Below are 20920 nucleotides of genomic sequence, written 5' to 3'. Positions count from 1 at the left end.
GGATAGACGCTGACCTAGGCAACTTCCAGGGAGGCAGGGACACCCAGGACGCTTTGATCCAACGCTCCTTCAGCTAGCCTACCAAATAGGAACCACCACCACATGCCAGGGCTGCAGGCTCCATACTCGATCCCTGACAGGAATATTTGCTTGGTGAACAACATGCACTATGTACCACTTCAATAAAGTCCAATGACAAACAAGTCACTCATAACATCATGGGTTACCCTGCACCTGCAGAACAAATGAAGCACTCAGAGGCTTGTTGAACAGAAACACATTTAATGATGTGCTGCCTGGCATACATAATACAAATAAAATTGATAGATGTTATCCATCACACCAATGAACATTTAACATAAAAGTGGGGGAAAAAAAATATCACCAGTGATAAGCCTGTGTTGTGCTTGAGGTACTTTAAGTTTTCACTTGCAGGTGCTATATCTAGGTGCTCCCCCCGCCCCCTCCTTGCTGGCACTAGCATTGGAGACAGTCTGCTGGCCTTGATGACCTTGGCAGATGTCCTCTGGCCCGTGGAGCCTGTGCTGGCCCCGCCTGGGAGAGAGTAGCCAGTGCCATGGCTGGCATCTCCCCAGTCGCCGCAGTCTCATCGGATGCCATGGCCACTGGCAGAGGGGTGGAGGAGCTGCTGCCATCATCTGGAGCGCCCTGAGAGGAGCCCGCAGAGATGATAGGCAGCTCGTGCGCCAACTTAAGGTCGCTTTGGTCCTCCCTGCTCACCATTGATGGACGAACACCTAGCTGGGATACTGGGTGCCCAATCCATCTCCCACACTGACAGTGACCACCTGAGGTCATTGCCGGTGTGAGGACTTCCCCAGGAACCCCTGATTCAGCTGCTGAAGGAGCCTTTCCATGAGAGTCGCCACTCTCCATGGAGGAGGCAGTGCGCTTGGCCATGAGGGTCTTTGCATTGCTTATGCTCTGCAAGGACTCCTCCATAAAGGAGACCATGGCATGCATTTTCTCGTATCTCCGCCAGATCCTCCCGCACACCCTGCTGGACTTGCAGCATCTGCTGCCTCAGGGATGACTCCAGAGGCCCATCATCAGCCACCGTCTGAGCATGTTGCTGGCCCCCAGCAGTACTCCGACTGCCGATGCTCTGGGCACTCTCTGCCTCCGCCTGCATCTCAAGCGAGTGTGAAGTGCCCTTATCAATGTGCACTGAGATACTAGCTGCCGATGTAATGCCCACTGAGGTGCTGGTATCTGCGCTGGAGCCTGCTTGGCTGAGAGGGTGTAACACAGGTGCGTTGTGATGGTTGCTGTCCTCTGGGGTGAGTGGTGGGCCTACAGGCTCCTCACCTCAATGGTCTGCTGGTGAGCCTGAAAGGAAGAACAAGGGCATGTCATTAGTTGAAGTTATTACGCTGTTACTGTGCATGCCTGGATCAGGGTGCCCTCATCTTTCCATTATCAGTGGGGATTCCATGTTCGAGGCTCACATCAATATAGAGACTACAGTAGAATGGTTGCAATTACAGACATTCTGACCTCAGTGCACTGTACTCTTACCTCCCTGTGGCACCCCAACCTCACCGCGGCCAGTTGACCTAGGCGCATGGCACCTCTCCAGCTCCAGGACTGCCGCCTCATATCAAGTGAGGTCAAGTAGGTGGGGCGCTCCACCGCCAGTCCACAACCTCTCGGCATTGTTATAGGATGTTTTTACCTGAAAGGACAGAGGAGCATTGATTAGTCCACTCTGTATCTGCATTGCTATTGCAGCCTGGCCAACCCCACCTGAGGAATACCTCCGAGGGCTCAGTCAATTTGTGACCCCGGAGCCACAAGACACTCATTCCGAGCAGCCAGGGCTCACCCCCTTGCCCAGATGCTGCCTCATTGACATTTGCCACTCATACTTGGACCTCTGAGGTCCAAGGCGGCCGGGGGGTGGGGGGGCAGCTGCTCTTAACTGCTGTGCTAAGTGACCCATGCCAACATGGTACTCACCCTTCCCGATCGCAGGAGATCATTGAAGCACTTATGGCACTGCACCCATGTGCGTCTCACCACATCATGGGAGTTCACCCTGGATGCCGCCACCTCCCAGGCATTTTTAGTGAGGTGGGGGGGATCTCCTCCTCCCATCCCTGGGACAAGTATCTCTCCGTGCTGCCACCTCCTCCAGAAGAGCAGCGAGACACTCGTCAGAAAAACGCGGGGCCGACTGCCCTCCCACCTGCCGTGTTCACCCGCTACGATCTCCATCACGAGGTGCAAGTGCTTCACTGGCAGCCTTCGAATGGCTGCCACAGCCATTTTTGAATCGGCCACCGGGTCGCCGTTGGACCCTGTGGACATTGAGGTCCCTCCCCCGCCCGTCCCTTCTCACTGTTGCCGCTGTCGCATCTTATACTGGGCAGGCCTTAATTGGCCCGTCCGCGTAAAATTGCGGCGCAGAGCTGATTGTGGGTGGCGGTCGGCTTCCCGACGAGGGGAAAATTCTGGCTTATATTTTAACACATGCCCGATCCAGAGAATGGCTGTGGTAGAGACAATCTGGGCTGGGATCAGAACCTTGTGCTCACATTCTACATCTACAGTGACTATCAATGGCCACAGCTTTTCCACATTGCACTTCCAACAGACAGCAAACTGGGCTGTCCCTCTTTGCCCTGGCTAAGGGTGAATCTGAACATTCATGCATCACAGGCTGGGGTGGTCCAATGAAAATATCACTGTCCATTAGTGACATATTGCTGCATCTCTGAACCAAGCTACTGAGGAACTTACACTCTAGCAACTCCCCTGCTTTAATCAAGTCCAGAGAATTTAGGCACAGGTTCCAAAAGCCAAGACTTAGAGCCCAAGTGTGCACAGAAACCAGCACAATTTCTTACCAGTCTCATTCCCTTCTGGAACTTTCTGAGAACAAGAATCTTAAAAGGAAATGTTCCTTTTAAATTAAACTATTTAACTTTTAATTAGATTGTAATTATTCATTTCTTTTTAATAGGACGATTCGAGTGTACAAAGGCCACAAAAGCTTTGGCTTTACCCTGCGTGGCCATGGCCCTGTGTGGCTTGAGTCAATTATTCCAGGTGAGTTATAAATTGGTCCCAGGTGCAGCAGTGAAGTGATGGCTTGTCTGTGCATACAGTGATCAAGGATTTTGTGAGTGAGAAGTTGTAGAGAATCTGCTGTGGATTTCATATTTTTGGATTGATTTATTCCTCCTTCACTGTGATCAATTGGGCAATGATTATAAATAAATGGGGTGGGTGTTGCTGAGCAGTTGAACAATTGCCTTACTCTTGCCCTGCTCTGATAATGAGGCCAGCATCAGAGAGTGCACAGCCTCACACTTAGAGTGGCCGAGAGGAAACACGGCTGGTCCTCCAGCAGTGGAAGACACAGGAGGCACTATGGCATTGGGGATACCGGGATGGGGTGCTGTAAGGGTGGTGGCTGGGGGAAAGGCACTCTCCATTGTCCAGCGACAGCCTCCTGCCTGGTCAGAATGGTGCTGCAATAGCACATCCTTCAAGTCAGGTAAATTGGGGTGGTGAGAGAGGGGACAGTGAAAATTATGCCAATCTAAAGTTTCCAGCGATAGTGATGGTTAACATGTGTTTGCTGGATCTCCCTCTGTTGCTCACTATGTATATCTTTCAGGAAGTCCAGCTGAGAAATCTGGATTGAAGGCAGGAGATCGAATTTTGTTTCTGAACGGGCTGGACATGAGGTGAGTTCAGAACATTTACTGCATGTATTGTACATATTAACACATGATAATATCTTACTGTTGGGCAAGTGCATGGGGTATATACAAAGTAAAGCCCTCTTACATTGCAAGATCAAACACTCGCAGGCCAGGCATAATGCAGGGTACATACAAAGTAAACCTCTACCCTGTTCCATCAAACACTCCAAGGGCAGGTACAGCACAGCTTAGGTACAGAGTAAATCTCCCTCTACACTGTCCTATCAAACACCCCAAAGTCAGGTATGCTACCTGTGAGATAGAGTGTAAAGTTATCCTCTGATCCAACGAGGTACTTTAACTTCAACTATAGAAGGACACTTCCTATTGCATCAGTGTAGGATTTCCAACATTAGCCATCCTAGAGCCTCTCTGAGTGAGATTAACAGATGAGGGACATCTTCTTGAACTGAGTTGAGGCTCTCAAATGAAAGAGGATCATAAAATCAATCTTGACTGTATCTGATCATAGGTCCCAGAATGTATTGTTTCAATTTGTTTCATTTGTATGTGTGTGAAATCAAGTCCTGCAACTATGAGCAATGATCTGTTAATCTGGTTTGTTTGCATGTATTTTAGAAACTGCTCCCATGAGAAGGTGGTGGCCATGTTACAAGGTAGTGGAGCGATGCCCACTCTTGTGGTGGAGGATGGACCTTTTAATTATCCCCTTGGTAAGTGGAACTGCTACCAAACACCATGAGTGAGTGTAATGCTGTTTCATTGCAATGTGCCGCTGGATTCTCCTGATCTTTGGCAGGAACACCAGATGAACTGTATAAATGGGCTTTGTTCTGAAGGTATGGCAGCAGATTGAGAGAACCATCCGAGGAAATTCTCATTGATGTGCTTAACACAACACTATTAACTCAATGGCATCCATAGCATTCGCTCCAGCTGAATTTCTAGCCCTAAACAATTATTCAGCAGGGAAAGGGTTACTTACTCTGTAAATGGAAAGTTACTGTTTCTTCAGGAATGTAAGGGTCACTCTGCTGTCCAAATCTTCTCTTGCATAAAGTCCTGCATATTCATCACTCTCATCCTTTCCAAAGTCTACTCATTTCATCCTGTGGCATTGAGACCAAAACAGCTGGGATCTTTAGTGAAGGGTCATGTGCCTTGGGACTCTCACCCACTACATCCATATCCTGTGTTAGCAACATAATTTACTGATGGTTGGGAACAGAATTCTGCTTGATGTGAGAGCGTCCTGCTCCCAAGAAGCTACAAAATATGACAGTGAATGTGGAGTGTTTTTTTTTCACTATTTGCTGCCTGATAGCACCTTCTGCTGGACAATATTTGTCTGTCACTTACCATTCTACAAATGCACTTTCAAGTTTCTGATGACAGAGTTGCTAGACCAGCTTGTTACGATGGATATGATTAGTGAGTTTGGTTCTTATGTTTGGGCAGACATTTCTCCCAAGTGACCATTGTGTGGGGCCTGGGTAGGTAGAGGAAGGGCAAGTACTTATCAATATGTTTATATTCAACATTCGGGTGTAGGTGTGAATTTTATTTTTTTAGGGAAGAAGGAACTTCCTGTGTAGCATCTTTCATAACCTCAGGGCTTCCAAAATTTCTTCACACCCAATAATATATTACTATTGAAATGTAATCACTGTTCTCATGTAAGAGGAGAGCACTGTAGGGGGAACAGTCTGAGGATAGATGACCATTACTGAAGATCTATGTTCTGGTCAAAGAATAAAGTAAGTTTCATGGCTGTAAATGTCCCAATGGCACAATCAGATGGACAGATCCAGAAGCTACTGGTGTAGCCCAGCTCTTACCTCTTTTATGGCCTAGACTGATTTACTTATGTACTATGTACATAGATGACCCCAGGCTGTCCCGGTGACCCCAGTCAATGGAAAATATTCAGTAGCTGTTTTGTTCTTGTTTGATGTAAATGTACCAATCACACAACAAGGACTGGTGAAACAATAATGTGGGTTCTTTAATTGAAGATGCAACTACATAAATATATGTTAACTAGGAGGCAAAGTATATGCATCTAACTCCTACTGCTTGTTGACTGAATACAAGACTGATACATCACATCCTGTGGAGGTGGTAGTGATCGCCAGGAATTTAATATACATATCCCTTAAAGGTACATGTACCTTATATCACAGCAGTAGTTACTGGTACAAAAATCTGATTCATAATTCATATGTTATAGAATATATTTTGTTTTAGGAATTAAAGTTTTAACTGTAGATAAATGGGGACGTCTAGTTAAGGAGCTGGTAAACACAACTCTAAGGTAAATGAAACTCAAACAAGCTTGGATTTATTGTACGTAAAAGGTAGCCTGTGTTCAATAAAGTTGGAGTTGATAATAGGAACATTTGAAAAATGCATGACCTATTGTTAGGCTTTTGGTGGAGCCAGAGGGCCTCCACTTACTACAATAAAAGATTTAAGTTATGTATGTAGTTCCCAGGTGAAATGTTGGGCAGTTAGTCAACAAGGGAGTTCTTTGATAGGGACAGAAATTCTGAAGAAAGTGTCGTAAACTCCGCTAACAATATAAACTAGTAATCTGAGTTATAGAATCAAAGAGTTGAGTTGAAGGTAAAATAATTTGTTTACATTTCTGTTGGAGACCATTCCAAAGCATGCCACATTTTCATATAGATGGGCTGTGAGGGTAGACCGTTCTTTTCACAGAATTTATACAGTGCAGAAAGCTATTCAGCCCATCATGTCTGCATTAGCTCACTGAAAAAGCAATTTACTTAGTGCCATTCTACAGAATCACAGAATTTTATTTGTTATCTGGGTATTTAATGACAGGTGGAAACAGTTCAGTTCAGGAACAGACATAGGCAGTTGCAGATTTGGTCTTGTGTAGGCTGCAACTCATTGAGTGGGGAGAATCAAAGGAAATGAATGTTGGTCAAGCCTGCATTTAAGCAAAGAAAATACGAACTTTATTGTTCACTGTGCAGAATGCAGGTGGGGGCTCGAGCTCAGTTTGGATTTAGTGAGGGTGAGAGCAACTGGAAGATTTGCTTAGCTTGTAGCTGGAGGAAGAAATCTACACTAGTCCTCACAGAGCCTTGTGGCAGAAAGCTGTCAGCAGAGTTAGCTTGGATACTGTAAGAAGACAGTAGGGTATCTGCTGGTAACCCTAACAAGGAGCTGAGGCATCCACAGTCATGAGGTCTGTAAAGAAAAAGATGGAGGATCATTTAACCAAAAAGCTAATGGAAGGACCCACATAGAATCTTACCTCAGAGCATAGCTGGAACACTCAGGAGAATTAAAGTGAATTCCAGAGGGCTGTGGGCTGGTTTCTAAAGAAGTGAATGCATCTTCAAGATGGATGTAATGTATAAGGGAATTCTTGGGGGGGAATGTAAAAAGTAAAACTGAATTCATAATTTATGGTGTTAATAGTGCTTACTTGGTTTTTGATATACATTAACGTGTGTTTTTGTTGAAAAACATGAAATCTTGTAGTGTAGTTCTGTTGGTTAATTGCTGGGTGTTTGGATTTCTTCTTTAAACGTTAAAGGTCCCTAACAGGATTGTAACACTACAAACTACAGACATAAGGAATGAGAACAATGGTATGGGGACTACGCATGATTGTTCTTTCAAAGAGATAGCACAGGCTTGATGAACCAAATGGCTTCCTTCTATGCTCTTTCTATAATTCTATGTTTTTCTGAGCAATTGTGCCTGTGTCTGTGCCTGTCTGGTCCATGTATTCGTGCATGTGTGCCTGTACGGAGGTTCCTAACTGCATGGACATGTGCGTATGTGTGTATGTCTGTCCGTGTCCTTGTATCTGTATATATAATCTTATATAATAATATTCTTCCCTTCCTTGTGGTGCAATGCACAGAACCGGAGCCTGTGGACTCTCCCTCGTACTCTTCATCACTGACATCTCTACAGTGGGTGGCTGAAATCCTACCACCCAGTATAAAGTTCCAAGGGAGAACCTTCACCCAGCAACTGGAACACCTCCTGACTCCCCAGGAGCGGTACAGTGTCTGCAAGGCTCTCGAGGGTTTCTTCCAGCACAGGTAGGCACCAGCCAGGTCCATGCTGTCATTACGGCAGAGCTTAGCATGAGTGAAGTTCATTGTCTGGGCTTACACGAGAAGAATGGTGATTCTATCTTGCATAAAAGAAAATCCTGTAGTTGGCTGCATGTGATAATCCCCACAGTTTTAGGCTAAGGAGTGGTAGATTTAAATCAGAGATGAGGAGGAATTACTTTTCTCAAAGGGTTGTGAATCTGTGGAATTCACTACCTCAGAGTGCAGTGGATGCCGGGACGCTGAATAAATTTAAGGAGGAGATAGACAGATTTTTTATTAGTAATGGGTTGAAAGGTTATGGGGATTGGGCGAGAAATTGGAGCTGAGGCTGAAATGAGATCAACCATGATCGTATTGAATGGTGGGGCAGGCTCGATGGGCTGAATTGCCTACTCCTGCTCCTAGTTTTTATGTTTATCTTGTACTACCTGTGGCTTGTAATGAGATCATCTCATACACCTTGGGGCATGTACAGAGATCAGCTCTCACAATGTGGGGCCTGTACAGAGATCAGAGGCTGGATTTTCGCCCCCAGATATGGGCGAGTATGGAGGCAGGTGGTTTGAAGTTGTACCATGTGCCAGGGTCCTGGTTTGCAGCACAACACATGTGCCAGTTTCCTGGAGTTGGAATGGGGGTCAACACTTGGCAGGGCTACCTATGTGCACGTGGCAGGTAGCCAATTAAGGGGATTATATGGCCTATTGTCAGAGGCCAACTGGAATTTTCCAGTTGGCCTGAGAGCCCCAGAAGGCATCAGGAACTAGGCCAGGTGTCTTGTGGCAGCCTCATGGCAGCAGATCGGGAACCAGTGCTTTAGGCAGGCTTTGAGGCCCACCCTGTCTCCCTGGTTACAGCTGGAGCAACAGGCCCACACAATGGTCCTGCTGGATGTGAATGCATTGGAAAGAGCAGAGGATATTCACAAGAATGATTCCAGGGATAAGGAACTGTAGCTATGAGAATAGATTGGCGAGGTTGGCTGAGAGAAGACTTGATAGAGGTATTCAAGATCCTGAGGGGTATGGAGAGGGTAAGCAGTGAGAAACTGTTCCCACTCAAGACAGCATCAAGAACTAGAGAGCACAAATTCAAAATAATTGGCAAAAGGAGTAAATGTGATGTGAGGAAAAAAATTTTCACCCAAAGGGTGGTTGGTGTCTGGATTGAACTTCCTGAAAGGGTGGTGGAGGCAGGTTTGATCAAGATATTCAAAAGGGAATTGGATTGCTACCTGGAAAGAAGTAAGATGCAAGGTTACAGGGATATGGCAGGAGAGTTGGGACTAGGTGGAATGGTCTTTCGGAGAGCCAGTGCAGACTTGATGGGCTGAATGGCTGCCTTCTGCACTGTGAAGATTCTGTGCTGCTGATTCCATTTTTTAAAAGTTTAAAAAAGTTGAAGAGGGTGCCTCAAGATGGAGGTGCTCTCTCTCTCTTAACTAAACTGCAGGTGCTGCTCATTCTGAGCTAGAGGGCTTCATATTGCCCTCCAACTTAGAGAGTCCCTCGCCATCTTTAAATGGACAGCGAGGCTGCTCTCTGGCCACTAACTGGCCAATTCAGAGAAAATCACTACCGGATTACTGTTTCCCACACAGTGTGGAGTTGTGACCCACCACTTGACCCAAACGTGAGGGTCCTGATCCAAAATCCTGCCCCAGTATACACACTGTGGGGCCTGTACAGAGATCAGCTCACACACATTGGGGTCTATACAGCTGTAATGTCCAGGTTCCCATTCACACTATATCCCCAGCAGTTCTACCATCTCTCACCAAATTTATGGCAGGAAGTCTGGAACATTTCCTGCTGGAAAATCAGAACTTAGATCTTTTGTTCCTCTGTTATAATTTTCTGAACCTCTGCAGAAAGCCCCAAAGGCAGAGCTGTCTGCCTGAGCTTTACATGTGTAGGACGAGCTCTGGACTGAATCTCTACTTGTGCTTTCACAGGAACATTGATACTCTGATTGTTGACATCTATCCCGTGCTGGATACACCAGCAAAACAGGTGATCTGGCAGTTCATCTATCAGCTGCTGACATATGAGGAGCAGGAACATTGTCACCAGAAAATTGCCAGATTCCTGGGATACAAGGCAGCTGCAGGTGAGATGTGCTGATTGGAAAAGGAGAGTGTGCGAGGCTGCCCAAGGAGTGTGACCTGTGGAATCTGAGAAAGAAATGATTGAGTGCGACCTTCATGGGAGCAAAAAGAGACTGGAGCCTTTAGTGTTTCTGGCTGCATTGGATTAAGTAACTGTCAAAAATATCAACTCTCACAGGAGTTCTGTGAGAACTTTCTGGCATTTCACCAATTAGGAGTTTATAGCCCTCAGGTATAAATTCTTGCTGTATAATGCAATACTTTGCAAAGGCAAGGTTCTAACTAACTGAATTAACTCTGTGTCACAGTGCCCATCCACCATCACCACCTCTGCCTGGCTGAATGAGAATGAATCTCTCATTGAATTAACTTGTCTCACTTCCACCCTTTCCACCACCTCCAGCATGATGCCACCTGCAAACACATCTTCCCCTCCCTTCCCCTTTCAGCATTCCAAAGGGACTGTTCCCTTTGCAACACCCTGGTCCACTCCTCTATCACCCCCAACACCTCATCCCCTTTCCATGGAACTGTCACATGCAATTGCAGGAGGTGTAACAATTGCCGCATTACCTCCTCATTGTCCAAAGCCCCAAACACTCGTTCCAGATGAAGCAGGTATTTACTTGTCCTTCTTTCAATTTAGTATTACTGCTCACAATGTGGCCTCCTGTACATTGGTTAGAACAGGTGCAGACTGGGTGACTGCTTTGCAGAACACCTCTGCTAAGTCCGCAAGCATGACCCCAAACTTCCAGTCGCTTGCTCTCACCATCTTGCTCTCATGCTCACAATTTTGACCTCGACCTGCTACAATGTTCCAGTGAAGCCCAACGCAAGCTGGAGGAACAGCACCTCATCTTTTGATTAGGTACTTTACAGCCTTCTGGACTCATCATTGAGTTCAACAACTTCAGACCATGAACTCTGTCCTCCATTTTAATTTTTTTTGCCAAATGCCAGTCTGTATCTTGTTTTTTCTTTCAGACTGAGCTGACTTTAATTCCACTATCAACACCAGCTTTGTTCCTTTACTACAATCATTATCACTCCCTTTGCCTTTTGTTCCATTACATCTTTGGTATTTAATCTCCCCTGCCCTTTATACCAACTATGTTCCACCTGACCCTCCATCTTTTTCAACAGCATAAAACCCATCACATTTCTACCCTTCTTCAGTTCTAAAAACAAGTCATATTGGACTTGAAACATTAAATCTGTTTCTCTCTCCAAATCTGCCAAATTATTCCAGCAATTTTGGTTTCTATCAGTACATCATCCCAGTGTTCATCCTCTGTCATTAATCCTGTGATTTCTCACTCACACTGACCAGTCTATGTGATCCCTCACTCTTACTGACCGGTTCATGTGATCCCTCACTCACATGGACCAGTTTCTATGTCTTGATTTGTTTGCACCATGTCAACTGTGTTATCTCGTTTAAAATTCTCAGTGGAATGATAGTTTGCTTTTGATTTTTACAATCAGAGTGTTTAAAATGCATCTATTCTGTTGACCACAACTCATGACTACTTTTGATTCTCTTTCTGCTGCAGAATCTGGTGAAGGTGAGCTGATATCTGAAGGGCCTCGTCGTAACTCTGTCAGAACCTCATCGGTCTATCATGGCAGTGTGCGTCTTCGTGCTTCAAAAGAATCCACGACAGGTATAAGTATTTTATGGGTGTGATTAAGTGAAGGATGTATCCTTGTTTGGTAATCTAGTACATGTAACAATTTGTTCAGAGATCCCTTCTCTTAATCACTGTCCAGTGACCCAGGCTGGAATGTATATGTACGGATATTGGATGAGGACAGAATAAGACTCGGTTATGATTTCTCCTGTAGCTGAATTTCCTAATGGCACTTATTTGCCTTTGTTCACACATTAAACACATGGATGAGGTACAGAGTTAGTGTGCTTGAACTCAACGAGAATAAGCACTTTCAGGAAAGGAGAGCTAAGTGGAGAAAACCTTTTCAGTAAATATTGATTGAACTAATAATACATGTTTAGCAGGAAGCTAGTCCATAGCTGCAAGATGAGTGTGTTTAATGTTTACTAGTTACTGTCCTGCAACTCCGTTTCAGTTGTCTTTATCAATTCTTATTGCTTTCTAATATAACATCTCCTTCAGATTTATTCAGATGAATCATTGCTGGGCTCAAGACCTGTTCTGCCCACTGTGGGAAGATTCTATTTAATTTTTTTGTATGAATATAATCTATAAATTCTCTTTTCCCCATTGTAATCTGTTGACTGTCTGCTTCAAATCATCAATCTGAAAAGATGACATCAATAGAGTGGGCATCTGAACGCTAAAATGGCGGGCCTTGAAATTTCTGGATTAGGGGAGGATGTAAGTTCAGCAAATGCACTTCTGTGGGACCAGGAATTTCAGAGTTACGCCAGTCAAGTCTCACAGAATTTCCCTTCAGTTTTAAGTTGTGCTGAAGTTCCAGTCTTTACAGCCACATATAGTTAGTAAAGCATGACATCACCCATCCGTGGAAAGGGGCGAGGCCAGGACTTTGCCAGGTATGGGCGTTGGTTAAAGGAATGATATGGCACCTCCTTGCAGCTCTCTTTACTTACCCAGTAAAAAATGGCAGAGCTTCCCAACTATCCAGGAGTTTCCTATTGGTGCAGCAAACAGGCTGGAGGTAACCATTGCTGACGGTGACTTTATTCATAAACCGTGACAATGTGATATGTTATTATGTGAAAAATAAAGAAAGACTTACATTTATATAAATATTTTGGCAACCTCAGGACATCCCAACGTGCTTTCCAGCCAATGAAATACTTTTGAAGTTACTGTTGTACTGTGGGAAACACAGCAAGCAATTTGCACACAAGGTCCTACAAACAGCAATGCAATAATGATGAGATAATCTGTTTGAGATGTTGGTTGAGCGGGAAATATTCTTCAAAATAGTACTAAGGGATCTTTTGTGTCTATCCATGTAATGTCAATAAGGAAAACCTAATTTGCCAGTCCATATGAATTATTTCTCCATATGAATTATTTCTGCGCTGCCTCAGAACTGCGCTGTGAGTGTTCAACGGGATTATTGTGCTCAAGGCTCTGGAACTACAACTGACCTTCAAACACTAAGTATTACCACTTAAGGAGTCACGTGACTTTCTGGGTCCTGGAAAATGGGATCTGCACCAATGTCATTGCAAAAAGTCTCACTTCATCATGAGAGGCACCTTGCTTGTGCTACAATTTCACCGGAAAAGAGGAAAGAAGAAAGCCTACTGTTTATCTCTTGATTTAGGGCATGGCATGTATGCATAACATTGTCTCACTGAAGAAAGAGAATGAGACAGCAGCATTCAGCTTATCAGATGGCCATGCTTGAGAGCAGGGCTAGGAAGAGGAATCATGGGTCCTGGTGCTTCTCCTGTTTCCAGGCCCCTGCAAACAGCAGAATGACATTACATGGATTGGTCCCCTTTTTGTGAATCTTGCTAAGTGCAAATTGGATATCAGAATTCCCTACATAACAACGTTGACTTCAAAAGTACTTCAGTAGATGAAAAAGACTTTTGTGAGTTTGTGAAAGGCACTCTATAAGTGCAAGGTTATTTCTATTTACAATTTTTACAAAACACACTTGGAGACAAAAGTTAGGTATGTGTCTAGCAGGAAATGTAAATACAGCATCAACTTCAAATCCAGTCACCAACAAGGAACACAACTGAACAACTGTATTAATTCTGGGAAATGTAGCACAAGGGTGTTTGGTATAGCAAAGGTTAATGTGAGACTGGGGAAACAGTACCGCCCACTTTATGATTTACAGAGTCAAACGATAGTGGACTGAGTACACTAGTAGTCTAGAAGAAGCGAGCATGAGGACAGCACCTACTAAGGGCTGTAGCTTGGAGATGTACATAGTTATATGTTACCAATAAACACTTAGGGCAGAATTGTCCGAGTCAGATGAAGAGCCTCTGGACTCTGTCATACCTCAGTTGCTGGAGCTGCAAAGACAAGCTTGGGAACATCAAGGATGTCCGCTGCACTCCTCGGATTGCGAGGCACAATGGAGGAGTCCGTCTGCCTTCAGCCTGAGATGATAGCACCGGCATGCCAATGCACCTAGGTCAACACTGGTAGGATGGCAGCCGCCATGGAGGTCTTGGTCCAGGACATAGGTCCTGCACTGCTGCATGGACTGAGCTCCATCACTGATGTCATAGTTGGCCTCCAACAGTGTCAATGTGAGAGGGGTGCGAGGCAGCTCGATCTCACTCCAGTTTCCCCTTCTCCACAAGGAGTCAGCTAGGGGCCATCGGGCACCCATAGGGAGAAGGACCAGCAGCTCGACAGCTGGGGCCATCCACTCAGGTGACTCTGGGAATGTCCAGCCAATCCAAACAGCCTCTTCCTGTGACCCCCACAGCTCCAGCTCAACAGGCCAAGGAGGGTGCAGCTGGCCCATAGGACACCCAAAGCAGGCTGGGGCCCTCCAAGTCTTGGCTCTTCAGAGCACATCCGCCAAGGTCATCACACACATGGCATAGCAGTCAGCAGACTGCCTCCACCTCTGCTGTGGATTTTGGTGAGCACCAAGACGTAGTAGCAAGGGTAGGAAGGTTAAGAAGATGTAGTTGCACAGTGTGGGCACAGGTGTTAATACATTATGTACATAATGTTCACTATTGTAAATAAACTCCCAAGAATGTCCCTTTGCCTAATGCTCCTCGTTATGATGAGCAGTGTTTGTGTCACTCAGATGTGAAACCTTGGTTCCTGCATAAGACAAAGACAAGTGTCCCAGTCCAGGGCCTCTTCCCTGTGCTGTGTGTAACCTACAGACCAAAGTAATGGTCTGGCTTCACACTCACTGGACACTTTAGTGATGCCTGTACCACAGCGGTGCTTGTCATTGCTGCCAGAATGTCGTGGGCAGGTGTCACAGAGCTCTATCAATCTCTCTGAGTGCTCTCAGTACCTTTTGAGATGGGGCTGGCCCCCCCCAAAATCTCTTCAGCATCTGTGACCTGTGACAGTGTGCTTCTGAAGGGGACAGGTCCTGAAGGCTGACAAAGGATCAGGTGCATTTAAAGTTTCACAGTTGTGTCTCCATGATATGACCTTGATCACAGAACGCAAGCAAGAACCCCTCAGCCAGACGGGAGTCAGGCATTCACACAGACAATGTGAAGATCCATGGAGTGTCCTCACTGCATGTCATCGTCATCCTCCTGGAATCGTGCAACTATTAGGGCCTCCGCTGCGTCTCCATGACATGAGCCTGAGCGCTGAGGGTATGTGCGCTGCCATCAGCCACACAGGAGTCAAACGTTCACAGATGCAAGGTGAGGATGTCAGGACTGTCCTCATTGTATCTCATCATCATCCTACATGAATCTTGCAGCTATGAGGGCCTCCCGAGCATGCCTGCTTTGTCTGGCCAGTGCGATGGCCTCATTGTTCGTATCCTCGCCTTCGAGGACCTCATCACCATCACCCCTTTCGACGTCCTCCCCCTGTTGCAGTGCCAGGTTGTAGAGCATGCAGCAAGCTATGATGATGTGCGATGCCTTCAGTGAACTGTATTGTAGTGCTCCACCAGACTTGTCAAGGCACTTGGAACCTCATCTTCAAAATGCCTATCATTTTTTCCACCAAATTCAGGGTCACGCCATGAACCTCATTATACTGTTGTTCTACTGCAGTCTGAGGCCACCACACGGGTGTTAACAGCCACGTCTTTTGTGGATAGCCCTTGTTCTTGAGGAGCCAACCCTGCAGCTTCTCTGGACCCTGGAAGATGTCAAGGATCTGAGATCTGTTAAGGATGTAGGAGTCATGGACGCTCCCTGGGAATCGTGTGCAGGAGTCATGGACGCTCCCTGGGAATCGTGTACAGACCTGTAGGATGCATTTGTGGGGGGGTCACAAACCAGCTGAACATTCAGCGAGTGGAAGCCCTTGTGGTTGACAGATGATTGCTTGTTGCCACGTGAATACAGTCAATGGATGCACCTGTGGAAAACCTGGGCCCTACATAAATCCCAGCAGTCTTGATTCCTGGCTTTCCTGATCCTAGGTGAAATGCACAAAGTTGTGTGCCTTCGCGAAGATGGTGTCCGTAACCTCCTGGATGCGCTTGTGCGTGGAGGCTTGCGAGATCCGCACAGGTCACCCGTGGAGCTCTGGAAGGAGTCACTGGCATAAAAATTGAGTACTGCGGTCACTTACAGGTCCATTGGCAGTGGATGCCCTTCATGTTCCCGTGGCACCAAATCCTGCAGCAAGTGGCTTATGTGACTGACCAGTTCCCTAGACATGCAGAGTCTTTGGTGACACTGGTTCTCAGTCATCTGCAGGAATGACAAGTGCTGTCTATTGACCTTGGGTCTAGCTAGGTGTCTACAAGCTATGGCTCACTGAGGATCTTCAGCTGCGTGCACAGCAGGCCCTGCCATCTCTTCATCTTGAAAGAGGTGCTCCTCTCTTTGCTGAGCCAGGCACCTCTGCTGCACTCTTCTTCGCTGCTATCTATAAGCCATGAGACATGCAGCTAAATCACCACGCTTCATGATCCTGATGTTCTCCTCCTGCAGGATCAGAGACACGCCTGGTTTAGTACATGTGCCCGAAGAACCTCTCTTGGTTAAATCTGAAGGCCCCTTCATACATGCAGGAGAGTGCTAGCTACCAAGAGTGTGTAGTGTGCTCATTGGCTGTCCAAAACCCTGCCCGCCTCTGCCCCACTCCACTTGACCGATTGGCGGAAGCTTCGGCTACTGGACTGTATGCTTTGCTCTCAGCTCAAGGGCAGGCATTCTCCTAACCTGCACTGCAAGGCTGCGCTGTTAGCTTGAACCATGAGGGATACTGGACCAAACCTTAATAAAGACATTGCAAGGGGCTGTGAGCGCCTCCACCAGTGACTGAGCCATGCCCACCTTTCACAAGGGGAATCTACAACTTTCCCAGTTATCCAGTTGTTCTGCTGCCCCCTAAAATGAACATTAATTTGCAGCCTGTGCCTGAGGGGTGAAAAATTCTGGAGCATTTGGTGGCACTTTCATACTTTTGCATTGCTTGACTGGGCAGAAAATCATCAGAGGCCTGAATCCATGTCAACGGAGCTGCAGCTGAACGGTCTCAGCTGTGGAAGAATGCTCACTTTTGACAAATTTTTCATAGTGCATGGCCGCTTCCCTCATCCCCCCATCCTGGCATGTGCTTGAGTACTTCCTTCAGTCTGTGCTGCATTGCCCACCACCACCCTCCTCCCCCGTCCTAACCTGCACAAAAGCCCTTGCCTAGGCACTGCAATGAAAGCCAGCCTGGATAAAGAGACTTGCCTGTGCCCACCGCGAATGTGCGGCACCTTTTCCTTGACGTCCTATGGGCAATGCTCGTGAACGCTGCACGAGGTTGTGTGCACTCACCTGCGAATTCCCCTTGAAGTTCAGGTCACCAGGTGCATGTCTTTTAAAGGCAGTTGTGAAGCACACCGTTCTGAAGTCACGCCAACATGGGCACTAAATTTGACATGGGGGGATGATTCCAGTGAGCGGGGTTTATAAGATGCTAAAGTATTGAAATTAAGTTCCTGACATGTGGCGGCGGCAGACAAGGCCCGCCATTGACAGGTGGAGCGGATGATCGCAAACTGGTTTCACAAAGGCGTGAAACCGATTTTTGGTCTTCTCGCCATATTGTTCCCCTCCACCCGCCATGACACCCACCGCCAATTGTTCTGGACAATTCCGCCCTTAATGTTCAACCACACAAGCTTCCAGATCTCTTCGTGCGACACTGAACAAACAAACTTACAACAGGAAAAGTAACCTGAAAACTATCTATACGTAGGACATAGCTTGGAAAAGAATGCCTGTATCCCTGAATCCTTACTCATAATTCTTCAGATTATCTAAATCACTTCTTTACAAATAGAGTCTTGTATCATTGCCAAGAATTGGTTTTGCCAACAGAGGAATTTAAGTTAGCTTCCCTCCATACGCAATTACATATTTAGTTTGCAGTTTGTCTTTGAATTGCCACATGTTTAAAATGTCAGTATTCTGCCCCTCTTGGCTTGCCTAACAGTTATAACTGTGCATTGGGACTGTTGATCCAGTTCATCCGTGGTTAGCACATGTGGCTGCCCTGCAGTTCGGAGGCCGGCTGATCTCCGGTTAGCACACAGCTGCCCAGGCAGGTTGGGGGCCGGATGATCCCTGGATACTCTTTCGAGTTATCAACAGTCACAGATTGCAACTCTTTTTGAGTACAATCACAGTTCTTGGTTTCCAGGAGTGGGACATGAACCCACACCCCTCTGATTCAAAGGCGAGGGTGCTATGAACTGAGCCACAGCTGACACCTCCCATGATCCCTGGATAGCGGGCAGTTGACCTCAGCTTGTTGAAAACCGGCTGATCCCAGCTCACAGGCACTTGTCCTCCATTGAGTTGAAAAGGCTGTTGGCGCTGATTGCTGGTTCATCTGCTGCTAGTGGTTGGAGGCAGTAATCCCAGATTGGCTCCCAGATTGAGCATTATGAGTCATGATATTATTGTTAGTGACTCCACCGTGGTGAAATTTGTGCTTTGCCATGTCATTGCTGTGTGTAATTGTGAAAATCCAGTGAAGGCACTGGCTCAGCTAGGTTTCAAGCCTATTGGGGTAAAATTGAATTAAGTTAACATAATCTTTGTATACATGTTTGAATTCCTAATCTCCCAGAAGACCCACCCAGAATGAAGTAGGCCTTAAGTACGCAGGAAATATGTGCAGAATTGTAGCTAAACTGTTGATTAAGAAACTAAGAGACAGTAGCTGACTTCAAACTTTTATTGTAAAAAACATAAATTAAACAATGCAAGAGTCAACTGAAAGAAACACGTTTTTACAAACTCAAACACTTTGGTCAGAATTTTGAGGTTGGCGGGCCCGAGAGCGGCCGGGAAACGGCCCGCCACCTGCAGTTGGCCCCCGATCACAATTTCATGCTGGCAGACCAATTAAGGCCCACCCAGCGTGAAATGCGGCTCCTTACTGGTCAGGAAGGGGCAGCGGGAGCGGGTGCCTGTCGTGTGCCAGGTCCAATGGTGACCCAGCAGCCGGTTTAAAAACAGCACAGGCAGCCCTTGGAAGGCTGCCACGGAAGAATGTTTCCTCTGCTTTATCAATATTCAAGTTATGGAGCCAAGTGTGGCTGGACATGACAGGCGGCAGTGCAGGCCGGGTGGGCACTCTGCCCCCCACTTTTTGGATGAGTGCCTTGTGGTCCTCCTGGAGGAGGTGGCTGCCAGGAGGGATACCCTTGTCCCCAGAGATTAGATGGGAGGAGAAGGCCACCGCATCTTTCAAAGAGGGCATGCGAGGAAGTTGCAGCACTGGTGAACAGCCATGACATGGTGCGGCACACATGGGTGCAGTGCTGGATGAAGTTCAGTGACCTGCTGCACCTAGGAAAGGTGAGCACTGTGTTGGCATGGGTCAGTGTGCAGAAGTGTTAAGGTGTGACCATCCCCCCGTGGACCTCAGGGGCGCTACAGCCTGACTGTTAACTGTCAGTGATGTCGGAGCTGGCCAAGGGAGTGCGCCCTGGCTGCTTGGACTGAGTGCCTTGCAGCTCGAGGGCCGTGACTCATATGTGCCCTGTGATGTGTTCCTCAGCTGGGATTGGCAGGTTGCAATGGCACTGCAGGTACAGAGTGGACTAATCAATGCTCCTCTGTTCTTTCAGGAGAAGAGAAGCCATAACCAGTTGGAGAGGTCATGGACAGGCAGAGGCCCACCCAACCTGCTACTGCTCACCAGGTTTGAGCAGGATGTCCTGGAACTGAAGAGCTGGCACGCTCCACGTGCAACCGGGCGTGGAGAGGCTGAGGTGCGAAACGAAGGTAAGAGCGCAGTGCATAGAGGTAACAGCTTCGGATTGTACAACCGTTCTAGTGTAGTCTCTTCATTGATGGGAGCCTCAAGCCTGGAGTCTCCATTGATCATTGAAAGATGATGGCACCGCGATGCAGATCTCCATTGTCTCACCAGGGTGCCTGGCATGCATAGTGACAGAGTGATGACCTTGACATGTCTTTGTTCTCCCTTTTAGATTCACCAGCGGTACTTGCTCTTTGGATCCTAAAGGGCCACCCTTGATGCCGGAGGACCACCAGGCTTCGTTTGTACCTGCGTCACACCTGCTCTCTGAACCAAGCACTAGCGCAAATACCAGCACTTCAGTGGGCATTAGATCGGCGGCTAGAATGTCGTTGCACATTGGTGAGGGCAATTCACACTCGCTTGAGGTGCAGGCGGAGGTAGAGAGTGCCAAGGGCGTCAGCAGTCGGAGGACTGCTGGGGACCAGGACAATGCTCAGTCGAAGGCTGATGATGATGAGCCTCTGGAGCCGTCCATTAGGCGGCAGATGCTGGATGTCCAGTAGGATGTACGGGGGGCGGGATCTGCCGGAGTTCCATGAGGGTCTGTGTGCTATGGTCTCGTTTGTGGAGGAGTCCATGTGGAGAACAAGCACTGTGTTGACCCTCATGGCCGAGTGCACTGCCTCCTCCATTGAGAGAGTAGCGACTCTCGTCGAGAGGCAACTCCAGGGACAGAATCAGGGGTTCCTGGGGTTGTGCTCAGACCTGCAAACCCTCACTCAGGCAATTACCTCAGGTGGTCAGTGCCGGTGTTGGAGGTGGGTGAGGCACTCAGTATCCCAGCTAGGTGCTGTCCATCAATGGTGAGCAAGGAGGTCCAGAGTGACCTTACGTTGGTGCACAGCTGCTTGTCTCTGTGGGCTCCTCTCAGGGCACTCTGGATGATGGCAACATCTCCTCTGCCCCTCTGCCAGTGACTGTCGCATCTGATGAGGCTGCGATGATTGCGGAGATTCCAGCCGTGGCACTGCCACTCACTCCCAGGTGGGACCAGTACAGGCTCCACTGGCCAGAGGACAACCGCCAAGGTCATCAAGGCTAGCAAGGCAGCAGAGTCAGCAGGTTGTCTCCAATGTCGGTGCCAGC

The 20920-nt window shown here is 47.2% G+C and overlaps 1 protein-coding gene across 1 annotated transcript in view; it reads left to right on the top strand.

Moving 5' to 3' along the window:
* grid2ipb (glutamate receptor, ionotropic, delta 2 (Grid2) interacting protein, b) overlaps positions 1–20920 on the top strand; it is a 115725-nt gene that overhangs the window by 47275 nt on the left and 47530 nt on the right. Inside the window, exons 4-9 of the mRNA XM_078557645.1 lie at positions 2987–3072; positions 3647–3716; positions 4314–4408; positions 7600–7783; positions 9756–9910; positions 11465–11575. Of these exons, the coding sequence (XP_078413771.1) occupies positions 2987–3072; positions 3647–3716; positions 4314–4408; positions 7600–7783; positions 9756–9910; positions 11465–11575 (701 nt within the window). The remainder of the gene's footprint in view (positions 1–2986; positions 3073–3646; positions 3717–4313; positions 4409–7599; positions 7784–9755; positions 9911–11464; positions 11576–20920) is intronic.

Source organism: Cetorhinus maximus, chromosome 15 (genome assembly GCF_964194155.1).
Source record: "Cetorhinus maximus chromosome 15, sCetMax3.hap1.1, whole genome shotgun sequence".
Taxonomy (NCBI): Eukaryota; Metazoa; Chordata; class Chondrichthyes; order Lamniformes; family Cetorhinidae; genus Cetorhinus; species Cetorhinus maximus.
This window is presented reverse-complemented; position numbering and strand designations above follow the sequence as displayed.